The 18,039-nt window shown below is 38.6% G+C and overlaps 1 protein-coding gene across 1 annotated transcript in view; it reads left to right on the forward strand.

Annotated features, from left to right (window-relative positions):
* The window catches only part of LOC124613441 (transient receptor potential cation channel trpm), a 205,034-nt gene that overhangs the window by 145,194 nt on the left and 41,801 nt on the right, over positions 1–18,039 (forward strand). The window contains exon 14 of the mRNA XM_047142142.1: positions 3,762–3,941. Coding sequence (XP_046998098.1) covers positions 3,762–3,941 — 180 coding nt within the window. The remainder of the gene's footprint in view (positions 1–3,761; positions 3,942–18,039) is intronic.

An 18,039-nucleotide genomic window follows, 5' to 3' on the forward strand; every position in this document is an offset into this window, starting at 1 on the left:
GAATGACTGGCAGCTGGTCAAAGTGGAGGTATTGCTGTTGGTTGGTAGGTTTTATATGTACAGAGGTATTGATGTAACCATCTTTGACATGGAGGTCAACATCAAGGATGGTAGCTTGCTGGGTTGAGGAAGACCAGGTGAAGCAAATGGGAGAGAATGTTTTGAGATTCTGGAGGAATGTAGATAGGATGTCCTCATCCTCGATCCAGATCACAAAGATGTCATCAGTGAATCTGAACCATTAATTGTTGAGGTATCCCACCTTGCAACATTTAAACCTCATCTATTTCTTAGTCACCAATTTAGATGTTAAGTTTTTCACTAATCAAACTTGTGCTGCTCCTAATTACTTTCATTGTTCTTCTGTACTAATTAGACTGTTAATTTCATCCTACAGCCCCAGTAATTCATCTTCACTTTTACTGCAGATAGCAATATCATCAGCAAATCTTATCATTAGTATCCTTTCATCCTCAATTTTATCTTGCCCCCAAACCTTTTTGTTATTCTGATCATTGCTTCTTTGATGTATAAACTGAACAGTAGTGGTGAAAAATTGCATCCCTATATTACACCCTTCTTAATCTAAGAACTTCATTTTTGGTCTTCCATTCTTATCACATCCTCATGGTTTTTGTACATACAGTATATTGATTTTTCAAGTCATGCTTCGTTATCAAGTGCAACATCAGAATAGCCTCTCTCGTGCTTTTGCCATTCCTAAAGTGAAACTGATTTGTCACCCAAGAGAGCCTTAATTTTCTTTCCATTCTTCTGGTTATTCTTCTTGACATTGACTTTGATGCATGAGCTGTTAAGTCAATAGTATGATAATTTTCACACTTATCTGCCCTTGCTATCTTTGGGATTGGGTGGATGATATTTTTCTGAAAGTCTGATGGCATGGCTCCAGTTTATAGATGCTGCATATCAACTTCTGAGGTCGTTCGCTTACATTACCTCCCTTCCCCACAACGATTTTAGAAATTCTGAAGGAATGTCATTGATCTTTTCTACCTTATTTGATCTCAAGTCTTCCAAGCTTTGTTAAACTTTGCCTCTAATACTACTTCACCTAGCTCTTTCATATTGACTCCCAGTTCTTTTTCTATAGCATCAAACAGACACAAAGGCCTTCTGTGTACTCTTTCAACCTATCTGCTCTTACCTCTGTATTTAATGGTAAAATTCCTCTTGCACTCTTAATGTTGCCATCTTCACTCTTAATTTCACCAAAGGTTGTTTTGATTTTTCCATGTGCTGTGTCTGTCTTCTGACAACCATTTCTTTTTCATTCTTGAAATTTTCCCAGTAACCACTTCTCTTTATCTTCCTAGCACTTTCTATCTATTTCATTCCTGAGTGACATACCTGAAGTGACAAAAGTCATGGGACACCTCCGAACATTGCGTTGGACCTCCTTTTGCCTGGTGTAGTGCACCAACTTGATGGCACAGGCTTAGCAAGTCGCTGGAAGTCCCCTGCACAAATACTGAGCTATGCTGCCTCTAAGCCATCCACAAAAGTTTTGCCAGTGCAGGATTTGTGCATGAACTTTTCTCTTGATTATTCCCATAAACGCTTGATGGGAGTCATATTGGGCAATCTCGGTGGCCAAATCATTTGCTCAAACTGTTCAGAATGTTGTTCAAACCATTGAGAACAATTGTGGCCCATTGACATGGTGCATTTCCATCCATAAAAATTCCATCATTGTTTGGCAGCAAATGGTCTCCAAGAAGCAAAACATAACCATTTTCAGTCAGTAGTTGGTTCAGTTGGAAGAGAGGACTCTGTCCATTCCATGTAAACACAGCCCACACCATTATGGAGACACCACCAACTTGCACAGTGCTTCATTGACAGCTTGGGTCCATGGTTTCATGGGGTCTGGGCCACACTCAGACCCTACCATCAGTTCTTACCAACTGAAATCAGGACTCATCTGACCAGACCACAGTTTTCCAGTCATCTAGGGTCCAACCGATAGTCATGAGCACAGAAAATATGCTGCAGATGATGTCCTGCTGTTAGTAAAGGCACTTGTGTTGCTCGTCTGATACCATAGCCCATTAATACCAAATTTTGCTGCACTGTCCTAATGCATACATTCACCATACATTGGTTTCTGTTGTTATCATTGACAACTCTTTGCAAAAGCCTATGCTCTTGGTTGTTAACTGAGGGTCACTGGCCACTTAATTGTCCATGGTGTGAGGTAACACCTGAAATTTGGTATTCTTGGCACATTCTTGACACTGTGGATCTTGGAATACTGTATTCCCTAATGATTTCAGAAAAAAATGTCCCACACATTTAGCTCCAACTACCATTCCATGTTCAAAGTCTGTTGGTTCCTATCATGCAGCCATAATCTTGTCAGAAACTTTTTCACATGAATCACCTCAGTACAAATGACACCTCCACCAATTCAGTGCCCTTTTATACCTTGGGTACACGATACTACCACCATCTGTATATTTGCATATTGCTGCCCCTGACTTTTGTCATCTCAGTGTTTATTTCTGGATTTCTATCTTTCCCTGAACAGTTTTGGTACTTTGTTCTTTTGTCAATCAATTGAAGTATTACTAATGTCACCCAAGGTTCCCTCACTGTTACTTTTCTTGTGCCTACATTTGTCTATCATTTTCTGTTACTGTCGTTTTTAGAGATGTCCCTTCCATCAACTGAACTGACTGCTGTGGTATTTGTTATTGCAGTATCCACAGCCTTAGAGAACTTCAGATGTACATCATAATTCATCAGTCATTCAGTATCCTGCTTCTTTCCACTTGGGTTCTTGTGGATGATCCTCATAATGCCAGCCTACTGAAGTGTGATCTGAATATATACCTGTTCCTGGGTATCCTTTAAAATCTGATATCTGATTTTAGAATCTTTCTCTCTCCATGACATAATCCATCTGGAATCTTCATGTGTCTCCAGGCCATTTCCAAGTATACCTCCTCCTCTTGTAACTCTTGAATTATGTATTAATTATTAGTAACTGAAATTTATTGCAGCACCCATTAGTCTTTCTCCTCTCATATTCCTATGACTGAGCCCATATTCTCCCATAACTTGTTCTGTTTTGTCCTCTGCTACCAAGTTCCCGTACCCCCAACAATTAATGGATTTTCCTCTCCCTTTTGATACTGTATTACCGATTCAAAGTGCTGCTACACTTTATCTCTCTCTTCATCTTTTGCACTGGCATGCATACCTCAACTTTTGTTGTTGCCTCTGATTTTGCTATCATTTCTGATGAGAATAATACTAGATTCAAATTCCCACCTGGCCATCCAGTTTTAAGTTTTCTGTAATTTCCCTAGATCACTTAAGGAAAATGCTGGGATGGGCCCTGTGAAATGGCACACCTGTTTTCCTTCCCCATCCTTCCTGATCCAGTATTGTGCTCCGTTTCTGATCTCATTGCTGACAGGATATTAAACTTTTAATCTTCTTTCCTTTCTTTGATAACTTTCTTATTATTCCCCGTCTTTCAAGTTTTGATGTTTTTTCAGACCCCTGAACTGTTAGCTCACTTAGTTCAGATACTGTGTTTGTATTTTATTTATTTACTCAATTATTTATTATAGTTTGTTTCCGAATTCAAGGAAAGTTTGTACATTTAGCATCATATGCTTCACGTACTCATCAAATGGTATACTCTTTTATTCATTTTCAGCCAGAGAAGAATGTTTATTTGTCTTATTTATAACTATGACCTCAATTTGTTTCTTTATCATTGATTTTAGGTCATACTTGGACTAATATGTCCATTTTATATCGTCACGCAACTTGAATTCAAATCCAAAGAAGAATTGCTCCTGATGCCTCAAACTGAGGAAGAGCATATGGTTGGTCTCGAAGAAGAAACTGAAAGTGTAGAAGGGCATACAAATGGAGGACATAGAAACACAGAGCCTGATGCAGAGGTGTGTATTTGCGGGCACTGTGTCATGCAGTAAATTGTATTGATGTGCTGATGGTTGCTACACAGTGCTGCTTTGGCTGAAAGCGATTATCTCATTTATTAGAATAACTTTGCTGTGTCATAACATTTAGGCTTTTATATAATGTGCTTTGCATTTCAAATTTCAAATGACTTAAAAGCATATTAGAGCTACTATTAATTATGAATTTATGTAAATTCAAATCATTTAGTGATTTACTTTGCTTGTAGCGGCAATAGCTAGACAAAGTATGATTACAAAGTATTCTCTGCATTGTTCATAAATATAAGTAACTTAATTTTCAATAATAATTCTTAGAGCTGATAATTATTAGCTTGTTGACACTAGGATTGCAACTGTTGCAAGTCTTATAATTTTTAATACTTGACATTTCACCGTAATAGTGTAGTTAAACTAGAGGTAGTCATATTCATCTGCAGGATAAGAGAAGAGCTATGCAGTTCAAAATGACTGGTACAAAAACAGGGAGATGAAAGCAAGGACTATTACCTTTTTTCCAGAAAAGAACCTATAGTCACATCCAGCACTTTATGATCTATTTATCAGGTGGTAGAAGATCTATGCACAAAAAAGGTGATACAAACATTAGCTCAGGTGTGGGTGGGTTCTTTCATTTGACAATGGAAAGAAGAGGCTTGGAGAAAATAATACTTTTTCAGGAATTAAGTATGAACATTATCGACAACACTAGACCATGGCAGACTTCACCGGACAGGGAAATGAGAAAATCCAGTACTTTTCAAACAGTATGGACAATTCAGCATGAGGTGACCTTTAAATGCTGATTCATAATATTGTACTGTTACCATTTCTAATGTTATCCCAGCTGATCTTCTAGAAAGCCTTCCACTATATAGTCCAAGAATAAGCTTTTGCACCTTATGGAAGTTCTAATTGTAGGTAGCTTTTACTCCTTATACAACAGGAAAAACTATTACATTTTTACATCACAACGTTAAGTAAATGAATGAACATTCAAAAATTGAATAATAGTAATATAAGTAAGATATTATCAATAGATATCAAATGGAAAAGGAGCATACAATACACTATTGTTAGGAATTATCACATTATTCATCTCGAATACTTTGAGGAGGCCATGAACAAGCCCATATGACAATGGCTGAGCCAGATCAAATTCTGAATAATTACTAAAAGGACACAATTTTATAAACTGTATCAATTTTAGGATACTTCAATATGTATTGTTAACAGGATCTTGAATATCCCTGCTAAGAGCAGAAAAGTCTTCAACTCGGATTTCAGTTTTTCACTGGCTGCCTTCAGTGCTCTGTTGAAAATTTATGCTGTGGATAATCTCATTTATTCCATGTTCTCTTCTCTTTTTAGAGATGACGAAATCCCTGGTCACCAAAACCTATTGTTTGTTATCTTGCAGTTGTACCTAAGTCTGCTACTGCCTTGTCTGTAGAAGATTATTCTGTCTTTGATCATATGTGATAAGTTAAAATGGTGTGCTTAACTCATATATCTGCTTTTCACAAACAGCATACTACCACTTGAGCAACCTGAGCAAGCCTCATGGGCCAACTCAGATCATCCTTCTCTCCTTTTCTTTCCAAACCATGTTGAAGATATCACATTGACTAGCATCTCTGAGAGAAATGATATAATAGAGAGTTTGGCCTATCTTGAGCCTCATTACTTTTAATGAGCAATAATTCTCATACTCTTTACTGAGTGTTGATTGTACACACATCAAAAAAAGTTTTGCATCAGCCCAGTTCCCAGAATTCCTGAAGATAGATGTTGACTGTGGATACTGTATCACAGATACAGTCCCTTTCACTGTTCAGAGATGTCACTAAACCCACCAAAATATGTAAACAGCCACGAATAAGCAGCACCTAGGTATTAGACGGAGGGGGTCTGACAGCCGGGTCAGTTCCAGTCATTCCACCAGGAAGGAGGTACATGGCTTGTGTAGTCTGTAGTTCAATGATGCCTATATGGTCAATACCACGGTTTGATCACATCCACATTGTTACTTTGTGCCAGGAAGGGCTCTCAACAAGGAAATTGGCCAGGCGTCTCGGAGTGAACCAAAGTGATGTTGTTCAGTCATCGAGGAGATACAGAGAGACAGAAACTATCAATGGCGTGACTCGCTCAGGCCGCCCAAGGGCTGCTACTGCACTGGATGACCGCTACCTATGGATTATGGCTTGGAGGAACACTGACATAAACACCAACATGTTGGATAATGCTTTTTGTGCAGCCACAGGACGTTGTGTTAAGACCCAAAACTGTGTGCAATAGGCTGCATGATGCGCAACTTCACTCTCAACGTCCATGGCGAGGTCCATCTTTGCAACCACGTCACAGTGCAGTGCTGTACAGATGGGCCCAGCAACATGCCGAATGGACTGCTCAGGATTGGCATTACATTCTTTTCACCGGTGAGTGTCACATATGCCTTCAACCAGACAATCATCAGAGACGTGTTTGGAGGTAACCCAGTCAGGCTGAATGCCTTAGACACACTGTCTAGTGAGTGCAGCAGGGTGGAGGTTCCCTGCTGTTTTGGGGTGGTATTATATGGGGCCGATGTACGCCGCTGGTGGTCATGGATGGCGATGTAATGGCTGTATGATACATGAATGCCATCCTCCAACCAATAGTGCGACCATATCGGCAGCATATTGATGAGGCATTCATCTGCATGGATGAAAATTCGCGCATCTATTGTGCACATCTTGTGAATGACTTCCTTCAGGATAACAACACTGCTCAACTAGAGTGGCAGGCATGTTCTCCAGACAAGAACCCTATGGAACACGTCTGGGACAGATTGAAGAGGACTGTTTATGGACGTCATGACCCACTAACCACTCTGAGGGATCCACGCCAAATCGCCGTTGAGGAGTGGGACAGTCTGGACCAAAAGTGCCTTGATGAACTTGTGGATAGTATGCCATGACAAATACAGGCAAGCAAGAGGACATGCTACTGGATATTAGAGGTACCAGTGTGTGCAGCAATCTGGACCACCACCTCTGAAGGTCTCACTGTAGGGTGGAATGTGTGGTTTTCATGAGCAATAAAAAGGTTCGAAATGATGTTTACATTGATCTCTATCCCAATTTTTGTCTACAGGACTCTCAGAACCGAGGTGATGCAAAACTTTTTTTGATGTGTGTATGTCACAAGTTAAGACTGTACAGTTGCAAAGGAAAGGGAAGGATCCCATAAGAATTATAAACTTTGAGTCAGCAATTGAAGTGGGGTCAGATGGCATAAGTGGCAGTGCATTGCCCACAAAAGATACATATCTCATCTTGAGCCCCGATTCATCTCACAGTTTTAACTTGGTCACAATCAGTAATTATATACTCCATGTAGCAAATGAAAATTCTTTCTCAGTGCTCTATCATTAATTGTGTTTCATTTCAAAGAATATTAGTTTCCATAAGTATAGTAGTGGTAGAAACATTGTCAGTGCAGACAAAGAGTAATAATTCACTTATTTACTTAAATACTGGTACCTTTAATACTGACTATCATCAATGAGAAGTGATGGTTGGCAACAGATTTAATACATTATTTATCTCAAAAATGTTGTTTCCTTTGCATTTGACATGTTACCTCAGCTGATTTTCAAGAAAATACTGGCTGTTTTGATGATCTGTGTTGTCAGATATGGTTTCACTTCAACTTTAGCTGCATGGTCAAACTAGGATTTCAGGGTTTTTACTGTCAATGTAGATAGTTCTGTTTGCGCTAAATAAAACATAATAATAAAAAAAAACTGACAACAAAGAGTGTGGCATCAAAGTCAAGAGTAGGACATTTAGGTATCAGTGCAAGCACTGTGGGATTGTGGCTCCGTCAACAAAGTTCTATGGCGATGGTGTCAACAAACAAGTCTCTTGTTGGGAGAAACATGTTCCTTGCCATACTATGCTGAGAAGTAAATATATAGACAAAATCAAACTATGGAAAATCCAGAATAGTGTAATGACAGTATTATGAAAAGGATTGATTGCTACTCACCATATGGCGGATATGCTGAGTCACAGATAGGCACAACAAAAAGACTACCAAGTAAGATTTTGGCCAGAGGGCTTTCTTCTTAATGAGTGTGTGTGTTGCCTCATTCAGAAGAAGGCCTTCTGGCCAAAAGCTTATTTGTTTAGTAATCTTTTTGTTAAGCTTGTCTGTGACTTAGCATCTCTGCTACGTGGTGAGTAGCAGTCTGTCCTAAAATATGTTTTATTTGAAAAGCTCTAAGAGTTTTCACATAAAAGATTTGAGGCATTATTTTTCAGAATGATTTTGTAGATTAATTGTTAGAAAAATGCAGTTGATAAACAATGGACAAAACAGAATGGGATAACAAGATAAAGTTGTTCCTCAAAAATGGTAATGTGGAATCAAAGTCAGATTGTGTTGCATACTTGTTGTGAAATAAGACTGAGGGCTTTGAAAGCAGCTTCTGACATATATTCCAAAATTTGGTTCTTTGAACAATAATAACATTTGAAAACACTTTGAACAATAATAACATGTGAAGTGAAAGAGAACTGGTTTTATAGTATTAAAAAAACTATAGTGTGATTATAAACTGCAGTTTTTATCTGCTCAACTCATAGGAGAAATGGTTACAGAAAGAAACACTCAGACAGATTGCATTGGGCAGTGCAATATGAGTAGAACAGCTAAACATGAGAGCTTGCACACCAGTGACCATTAAAAACTGGAGGAGAAGACAGCATCAGTCAGAGCATGAATTTGTGCATTATACTACTCTTCCGTAGTCAAGCTAGTTGATGAAGGCTTCAGGGTTTGCCTCTATGGGAAAGTTAAATGAGGATACCTCATAAAGAGACTTGGCTTTCTGAGAACTCAATACAATGGCCATAAGCAGTCTATTTTGTTGTGGGAAAGAGAAAGTAATCACTTAAAAGCAGACCTGGGCTGGAGAATCCAGAACTAGTCAAGAAATGCAAGAGTGTTGGCTGCTATTCCAACAGACACATGGTCCAAACTGTCCTGAAAAAAATTCATTTTCATGTTTTTTCTCTGGTCGACACTCAATAAATGCAAAAAACATTCTATTGGTTAATTCTTCACGCTAAAAATACCATAAACTTCCTTCAGGTACATCTATGGCATCAGATTTTTGACATACCTTTAATTGTTGATGTAAGCTTTATTAATGATTTCATCTGTGGCTGCACTCTTGTGATGGTCTTCATGTGTGTAGCTTTCAAGAGACATGTGGCACCTTTTTTAGGATGTTACTGCTCCATGACTATGTTGGAAGTGCCATTACAAATTAGAACCCAATCATTTTCAAAATTTACAGATACATTTTTTTGTGTTGCTGAGCAGGCTGTTTCATCTGTTTTGAAGAAGGATAAATCCAGAGGATCTTGTACTTAAAGTCTGGGAGAGAACTGTGCTCCATTATAATATTTGTAGTGCATTTTTTGGGTTTATCATTTTAGTACACTTGAGAAACAGAAAGTGAAGTTTTGATATGGTATGAAAAAAGAATGTATCAGAATCGAGATTAGAGTGTTCCTTCATGAAGCAATGAATTTAGTGCATCATGACAGTGTACTGTATTACTCATATCTGTTGCACTAGAGACTGAAATTTAATTTAGTATTTTTAATTTGAATGGACATATGTGGTAAAACGTGCAGATGATGTACCAGTATAAAAATCTATAGCAGTTTTGTGGAAATCAGTACCCAAGAAAACATATGAGGGCTCTTAAAGTGCAACCTCATTATAATTACCTTATAAATTCTGTTTAAATCATACCTGATAGGCTACCTTAGCACTGAGCATTTAGTTTTATGATCAAGAATATCATTATACCATGATGCAATCCACAAGTCAGGAAATTACTTTTGTTTCTTGTAATGTTCCCCTATATTTGTATTGTTGGTCTGTTTCTCTAGTGTCACTTCATTTATACCTTTTCCTCCAAAAAAAATATGATAATCAAAGAGGAAGATAACTTGTCGCACCAAAAAGTCATGGCACAGTTTTTCTTTGTCTGCATTTGTTTGAGGAGAAAAGCTCTCTCAAAGAGACAGACAGCCAGTAAAGAAGAGGCACAAATAATTTTCATGGGAAGTAAACCAATGTGGAAATGAATGAATTGAGGAAGTAACATGATTTTCCTTCTGGGTAGGCAGATTCTCTCAGTAATTTAACTGCATTATCAAGGGTACACCTTACTCAAAATTATATGGTGAACTATTACCTGTTGCCATTACTGCAGTGACTGGGCTAGGGATACACTCACATACTCTGCAGTATGTGTTCATCAGGATTCTCACCAAAGTGGCAGCAAAAATTTTGAGGAGTCAGGCAAAAATGACTGGTACAAAAATTTTCAGTGATAAGACAAACTAACAAAGCAACTGCAGAGAAGTTTCATAAGTGGAAGCATACATATGTTTTGGACTCCTATCGATTCTAAGAGTGCCTAACAATGTTAAACATAGCTTCAGCTGTAGGACTGCACACTTGATCAACACCAAAAATCTTGAATAGAGAAGATGATGTGTTCAGTAGATGTGTTTGCAGGAAGGACATTATTTTTTGTTCTGCATTGTTGCTTATGGTGAACACCTCAGTCTCAATGCATGTGAAGAGTGGCAGGGAAGAAAGAAAACTGTCTAGTTAGTTAGTTAGTTGGTTGCATGTTCCATTGATCAATCGCATGGTACGGTAGCCATTATGATGTGGAACGTGTCAAGTGCACAAGAAATGCACATATAAAACAAAATTTTTTTAAATATATATATTACAATACAGAGTTAAAGATTAATATTTCTATTATTTACCCCATTTCCTTAAATGGCGCAAAATGCATATACTATATTTATAGATTTATTTATTCCTATTCAAGAATTCATCTATGGTATAGAAGGAGTTGTCAAGGAGATATGATTTCAATTTATTTTTGAAGCTATTACTGCTGTCTGTCAGATACCTTATTTCACCAGGCAATTTGTCGAAAAATTTTATAGCAGCATATTTTACCCCTTTCTGTGCCAAAGATAGGTTGAGCAAAGGACAGTGTAAGTCTTTCTTTTTTGTGGTATTATAACCATGAATGTCACTGTTGGTCCATGTTTTTGAGAACAAATTTCATTAGTGAGTATATGTTTTGTGAGGATGTTGTAAGAATTCCCAATCTCTTAAAAAGATGCCTACAAGATGTGCGACTATGAACCTCACACATTATTCTAACCACTTTCTTTTGAGCAGTGAATACTTTTTGTCTAAATGTTGAGTTACCCCAAAATATTATTCTGTATGACATCAGAGAGTGAAAATATGTTAGCTTACTAATTTCTATAACCTTAAAATTTTCAATTATTCTGATTGCAAAAGTTGCTTTAGGAGATCCAAAATATGAATTTTCCAATTAAGATTCTCATCTATGTGCACACCCAAAAACTTAGTATGCTCTACCCTGTCTACTGACTTCTGCTGATGTGTTATATTTATTGAAGGAACTGTACTTTTTGCAGCAGAAAATTGGATGTACTGTGGTTTTTCAAAGTTTAGAGCAAGCTGTATCATGCTTGAGACTCTTTTCTGTATGACGTTTTGTTACCAAGCTTTGCATATCACAAAAGAGAGCTGATATTAATAATAAGTATTTTCTACACTAGGTAACTCCATCCACAAGAATAAAGAATTTTGGCAATTAAACATAATGTTCATCTTCTGCATGAAAATACAAGGCTCCAAACTTGTGTGTTAAGAAGAATTTACATAGAAATAATTCAGTGTGATTTTATTCTTACAGACCTTATTAATCAGTTTATAACTAGTATTTGTTATGGACAATTGAGTGTGGATTGAGAAACACGTTAGTCAATGTAATAATTTTTAATTAACAGGATTTAAGTATCATGGGCAGAAAAAAAACTTCTAATTTTATTTTTTAATGTGTAGCAAAATTAAGATACATGTTTTTTATGTGTGTTTGAAATTTAATTAATTCAAAATAAAAAGTAAGTTATGCATGTACATTAATCAGCAGTCACCATTAACAATAACAGTGCTCTCAGTAACACCAAACTCTACAACTTTTAGACCAATCACATATTCTATATAGGATAGCGCACTTTAGATCAAAAGTGCAGAGGAAAATGAGAACTGTTATTAGTACTGCAAACAGATCCGTTAACACTGTTTCTGATAACTCCAACATCACATATTTACTCTGAATCGACTGTCATTTGGCATGATTATGTTCTGATTTGTTTCACATTCTTTGGATTTATTTGGCCAGTGATCAATTTATCATCCACAGTATCAGCAGTAAATTATGGTTTCAAATAATTCAGTGAGGATTTGCTCATTCTAGTAGTTGTACATAGACATATGTGCTGCAAGTCATTATAAAAAACAATAAAAGAAACTGTATACTTTCATTGCAATTCCATCAACTTGGGATGGTATTGGTACAGATCATTCAGTAACCAAATGAGCTTCATGAAGAAAATATGTACTGGGAACATTCTGTGTAGCAGGATATGAACTTGGCACTTCTGTAAAATTTTAGATGGTATGGGCTGTATTGCCTTTTTGTTTGTGAACTTAAAGATTAAAAATCAGTTCTTATGAGGTGTGACCAAATAATATGTGGACTGGTTTGTTACTAAATTAAATTGCAAGTAACTGCATGCCTATATCCATGAGTCAGATGCCACCACTGTACATCACTACCTTCCTAATCTGATGAAATTGAGAAGCCATTTTTAGATGTGTCAGTGTGTCATATCTTCTCAACACTCTAAAATCCTTCAAACCATTTCTGATTTAAATATGTAAATATAAAGTACAAACAGAAACTCATATAAAGTACAGACAGAATTTCATAAAAAGCACTGCAAGAAATGGATAAGAAAATATATTTATATGCATGCTAAAAGCCTTTTAATTTGCTTATAGATCTTGTGTTATGATTATTTACACATGAAATTCATAATTACACAGCACTTTGACAGAGCGTCCCAGCACGCTGCTGAAAATCTGAGCGTATGGATTAGGTTCCCAGATATGTGAGTGGCTCGAAGACTTTTTAAATAATAAAACCCAGTGTATTGTCCTTGACGGTAGATGTCCATTCGAGATGGGGTATTGTCAGGAGTGCCCCAAGGAAGTATGATAGGACTGGTCTGTTTCTCTATATACATAAATTATGTGACAGGTAGGGTGAATAGCAATTTAAAGGTTTGTTGACGTTTGGTGTACAGGAAGTGAATGTAGGAAGATACAAGGTGACTTGAACAAAATTTATAGTTCATGTGTTGAATGGCAATTTGTTCCAAATGTATAAAAATGTAAGTTAATGCAGGTGAGTAGAAACAACAATACTGTAATGTTTGAATACAGCATTAGTAATGTGCTGCTTGCCTCAGTCATAATGACTGAACATCTAGGCGTAATGTACCAAAGTGATATGAAATGGAATGAGCACATCAGGTTGGTACTAGGGAAGGAGGATGCTCGACTTTGTTTTATTGGAAGACTATTGAAAATGTGGAGCTCATCTATAAAGGAGACAGCATCTAGAATGCTATGGTGACCCAACCTTGAGCACTGTTTGAGTGTTTGAGATTCCCACCTGGTCAGATTAAAGAAAGACATTGAAGCAATTCAGAGGCATGCTGCTAGATTTGTTGCCAATCGGTTCTATCAGCATGCAATTATTACAGAGATGCTTCATGAAGTCAAATTGGAATCCCTGGAGGACACACAATGCTCTTTTCACAAGGCACTGTTGTGGGAGTTAGAGAACCACCATTTGAGGTTGAACGCAGATTGATTCTACTGCTGGCAACATAATTACATAAGGACCATGAAGATAAGATGAGAAAAATTAGGGCTCATATGGAGATTTATAGACATTTGTTTTTCCCTCACTATGTTTGTGAGTGGAACAGGAAAAGAAATGGTACCCTCCACCATGGCATATACACTCCTGGAAATGGAAAAAAGAACACATTGACACCGGTGTGTCAGACCCACCATACTTGCTCCGGACACTGCAAGAGGGCTGTACAAGCAATGATCACACGCACGGCACAGCGGACACACCAGGAACCGCGGTGTTCGCCGTCGAATGGCGCTAGCTGCGCAGCATTTGTGCACCGCCGCCGTCAGTGTCAGCCAGTTTGCCGTGGCATACGGAGCTCCATCGCAGTCTTTAACACTGGTAGCATGCCGCGACAGCGTGGACGTGAACCATATGTGCAGTTGACGGACTTTGAGCGAGGGCGTATAGTGGGCATGCGGGAGGCCGGGTGGACGTACCGCCGAATTGCTCAACACGTGGGGCGTGAGGTCTCCACAGTACATCGATGTTGTCGCCAGTGGTCGGCGGAAGGTGCATGTGCCCGTCGACCTGGGACCGGACCGCAGCGACGCACGGATGCACGCCAAGACCTTAGGATCCTACGCAGTGCTGTAGGGGACCGCACCACCACTTCCCAGCAAATTAGGGACACTGTTGCTCCTGGGGTATCGGCGAGGACCATTCGCAACCGTCTCCATGAAGCTGGGCTACGGTCCCGCACACCGTTAGGCCATCTTCCGCTCACGCCCCAACATCGTGCAGCCCACCTCCAGTGGTGTCGCGACAGGCATGAATGGAGGGACGAATGGAGATGTGTCATCTTCGGCGATGAGAGTCGCTTCTGCCTTGGTGCCAATGATGGTCGTATGCGTGTTTGGCGCCGTGCAGGTGAGCGCCACAATCAGGACTGCATACGACCGAGGCACACAGGGCCAACACCCGGCATCATGGTGTGGGGAGCGATCTCCTACACTGGCCGTACACCACTGGTGATCGTCGAGGGGACACTGAATAGTGCACGGTACATACAAACCGTCATCGAACCCATCGTTCTACCATTCCTAGACCGGCAAGGGAACTTGCTGTTCCAACAGGACAATGCACGTCCACATGTATCCCGTGCCACCCAACGTGCTCTAGAAGGTGTAAGTCAACTACCCTGGCCAGCAAGATCTCCGGATCTGTCCCCCATTGAGCATGTTTGGGACTGGATGAAGCGTCGTCTCACGCGGTCTGCACGTCCAGCATGAACGCTGGTCCAACTGAGGCGCCAGGTGGAAATGGCATGGCAAGCCGTTCCACAGGACTACATCCAGCATCTCTACGATCATCTCCATGGGAGAATAGCAGCCTGCATTGCTGTGAAAGGTGGATATACACTGTACTAGTGCCGACATTGTGCATGCTCTGTTGCCTGTGTCTATGTGCCTGTGGTTCTGTCAGTGTGATCATGTGATGTATCTGACCCCAGGAATGTGTCAATAAAGTTTCCCCTTCCTGGGACAATGAATTTACGGTGTTCTTATTTCAATTTCCAGGAGTGTAGATGTAGATGAAATATGTAATAAAATGAAAATTGTAAAATAATAACAGGACAGAATATGTACTTCAGGAGATGTAATTACAAGTGATGCCAACAGACGCAAGTAAAACAATCTATACCTAACTTGCAGAACTATTAGTTCCTTCCTGAAGGAGGAAGAAGTAGGTTTGGGGAACGTTACAAGGAGGGAGAGGTCACTCAGATCCTGGACTGTGCACTCAAAGACATGAGCAAAAGAAAAATGAAGACTTCAGGCAGCAGAACTCAGGTTTTTCAGAAGAGCAGCAATGTATTACTAAATAGCTAAAATGGTCATTTGATCACAGTTGCTGGTTGCCTGTCTAATGGCTTTCAGGGGCAAAACATTTCTTCTTTTTTTCCTTGTGCCTTTGTCCCACGTCAGTGCAAGGTCAGCATGGTTATTAACAGATGTGGCATGTTTAATTTAAGGGATGGCTAGATGCCCTTCCTGTTACTGTCCCATACCTCCCAGATTGGAATATGTGTACGCTAACTGTCTGTATGTATTGTTATTCATGTGGAAGTGAGCAAAAGTTGATAATCTCTCAGGCGATTCAGTCTGAGGCCAGTGCACCTCTCCATCCCAGAAGTAGTGCTTTAACATGCACAGCTATCTGGGCAGGTAGGGGCAACAAAAATTGTATTTTCATTATTACATATAATTACTGATCAAATTTAAAATGCTGTCATAATCTACTCATTAAGAGGTATAATCTCACAGTGAATGTTTAACACAATAAGTATTGAAGCCAGAAACTGTCTTGCCTTGAAGTAGCATAACTCACAGTGCGCAAATTCCTCAGTGTATGTTCATCCAATACTGGAGAATGAGACCACTTAATGACTTCCAACAAACTATACACATAATTTCAAATACTTTTAAAGCTTTCTCTCATTGACAACCTCACAAAATAATGAATGAAGGGAAAATAGCTTATCATGTAATACATTTTCACTAGTCATGCAGTAAAACTATAGAATCAGACATGACATTTTAACTTATTACTTCTTTACTACCAATTAACTCTACTCGCAACACATTCACACCAATATGCACATGTACCACTGAATATAAAAATGTAAATAGTTCTCAATAGCTGTCCAGACAGGAGCAGAATTCTTTGATGGGCCAGAACTGGGGGCCAGTTCCACAAATATTTGATGGACCATGCCATGCCTGACAGATCTAGTGCCTCAGATTTGAAAAGAGGCTGGCCTCCTCCTTGTGTGGTGTAAATTGGTGTTTTTTTGTGACTTATCCACAGTCCCACAGCTGCAGTACATGCTTGGCACGCCAAAGACAATGCATTTTATGAGTCCCTACTATGTCTTGCTGAAAGTATATTGTACAATACAGCATTTGTAAGACGTTATTTGATTGTACTACATTTTTAGGTTTTGAAACTCTTTAATATTGTCAAGAAGAATTATGTGTGAAAGCACGAAGAAAACTGGCTGTTGTTGGATATGTACAGTATGTACTCATACATTTCTCAAAAGAAAAACCACACAAAATGAGTTAAAATATGGCTTGCCACAAGGCAACATTCCATCTGATTCATGGGAATTCCTGTGAGAAATGTGAAGGTTTAATATGCTAGGAAGAGTAAAATAATTTGTAATAGCGTTATCTGTAAAATGACAGACATAACACAGTTACAAGTCATACAAGTATGAACATAGTACAAGCGTCATTTTATGGGCTCTCACCATAAAGTTAGTTTATACAATTCATCCCTCTCCCCAGCTTCATGCTTCTTTCAAGAGTCCTACACTTCTCTGAGCTCTTTGTTCAAATTATTTAAGGTATTTTAAATGTCTTTGCAGCTACAAGAAGAGGTGTATTTTTATAACCAAACACATTTTTTTAGTTGAAATAAAACATTATCTGTGGTCTATAATGAAACACATTTACAATTTGGCTTGCTTTGTCATCGATTTCCATTATATTTTGTGTCCGATTTTCACTCACATCAGGAAACACTATCCGCTTGCACATTTTTGAGGTATCCACTCATTTGGCAATGTTTTTTGTACCACAGTTTCAAAGACAGATTTAAAATACCTATAATTATTATAAAGCAGCCTCAGATAATATGGTCTCGTAAATGATTCTTTTTTTTCTAAAACTTTATCTCAAATTTTGTAGCTTACATTTTATGGCACTTTGGTGCTCAGTTGTAATACTATCTACAAATGTTTCTGCCATCTGTTTTTATGCCCTTTTTCTACATTCCTGTTTGTGTAATGTTCATATATTAGTTTTCACAAACAAGGTGTTCCACTGTACAATTGTATAAATTTCTTGATGTAGTCATTGGTCCGTTCCTTCAGTATACTTGTACCAAATAAATCTTGCTGTCACTCGAAAACCACAGGAAAACTGCTGGGCTTCCTGAATGAAGTACATTGCTGAAATCTGCATGTGAGCACCCAGCTAATGAGGCTAGACCATTGTTTCCAAGAACTGCTGGTAATGGTCTGAAGGTCGTATCTCCACTAATGCACAAGCAGAGACTAATGATGTTCAAGAATCCGTCATAAATATATGTGGCTTATCACTAAAATCCACTCATGTGTGGTACACTGTTATCAGTTATATCAATGTTTCCAGTTTTGGTTTGATAAAATCCACT

The sequence above is a fragment of the Schistocerca americana genome, chromosome 4 (assembly GCF_021461395.2).
Source record: "Schistocerca americana isolate TAMUIC-IGC-003095 chromosome 4, iqSchAmer2.1, whole genome shotgun sequence".
In the NCBI taxonomy this organism is placed as follows: Eukaryota; Metazoa; Arthropoda; class Insecta; order Orthoptera; family Acrididae; genus Schistocerca; species Schistocerca americana.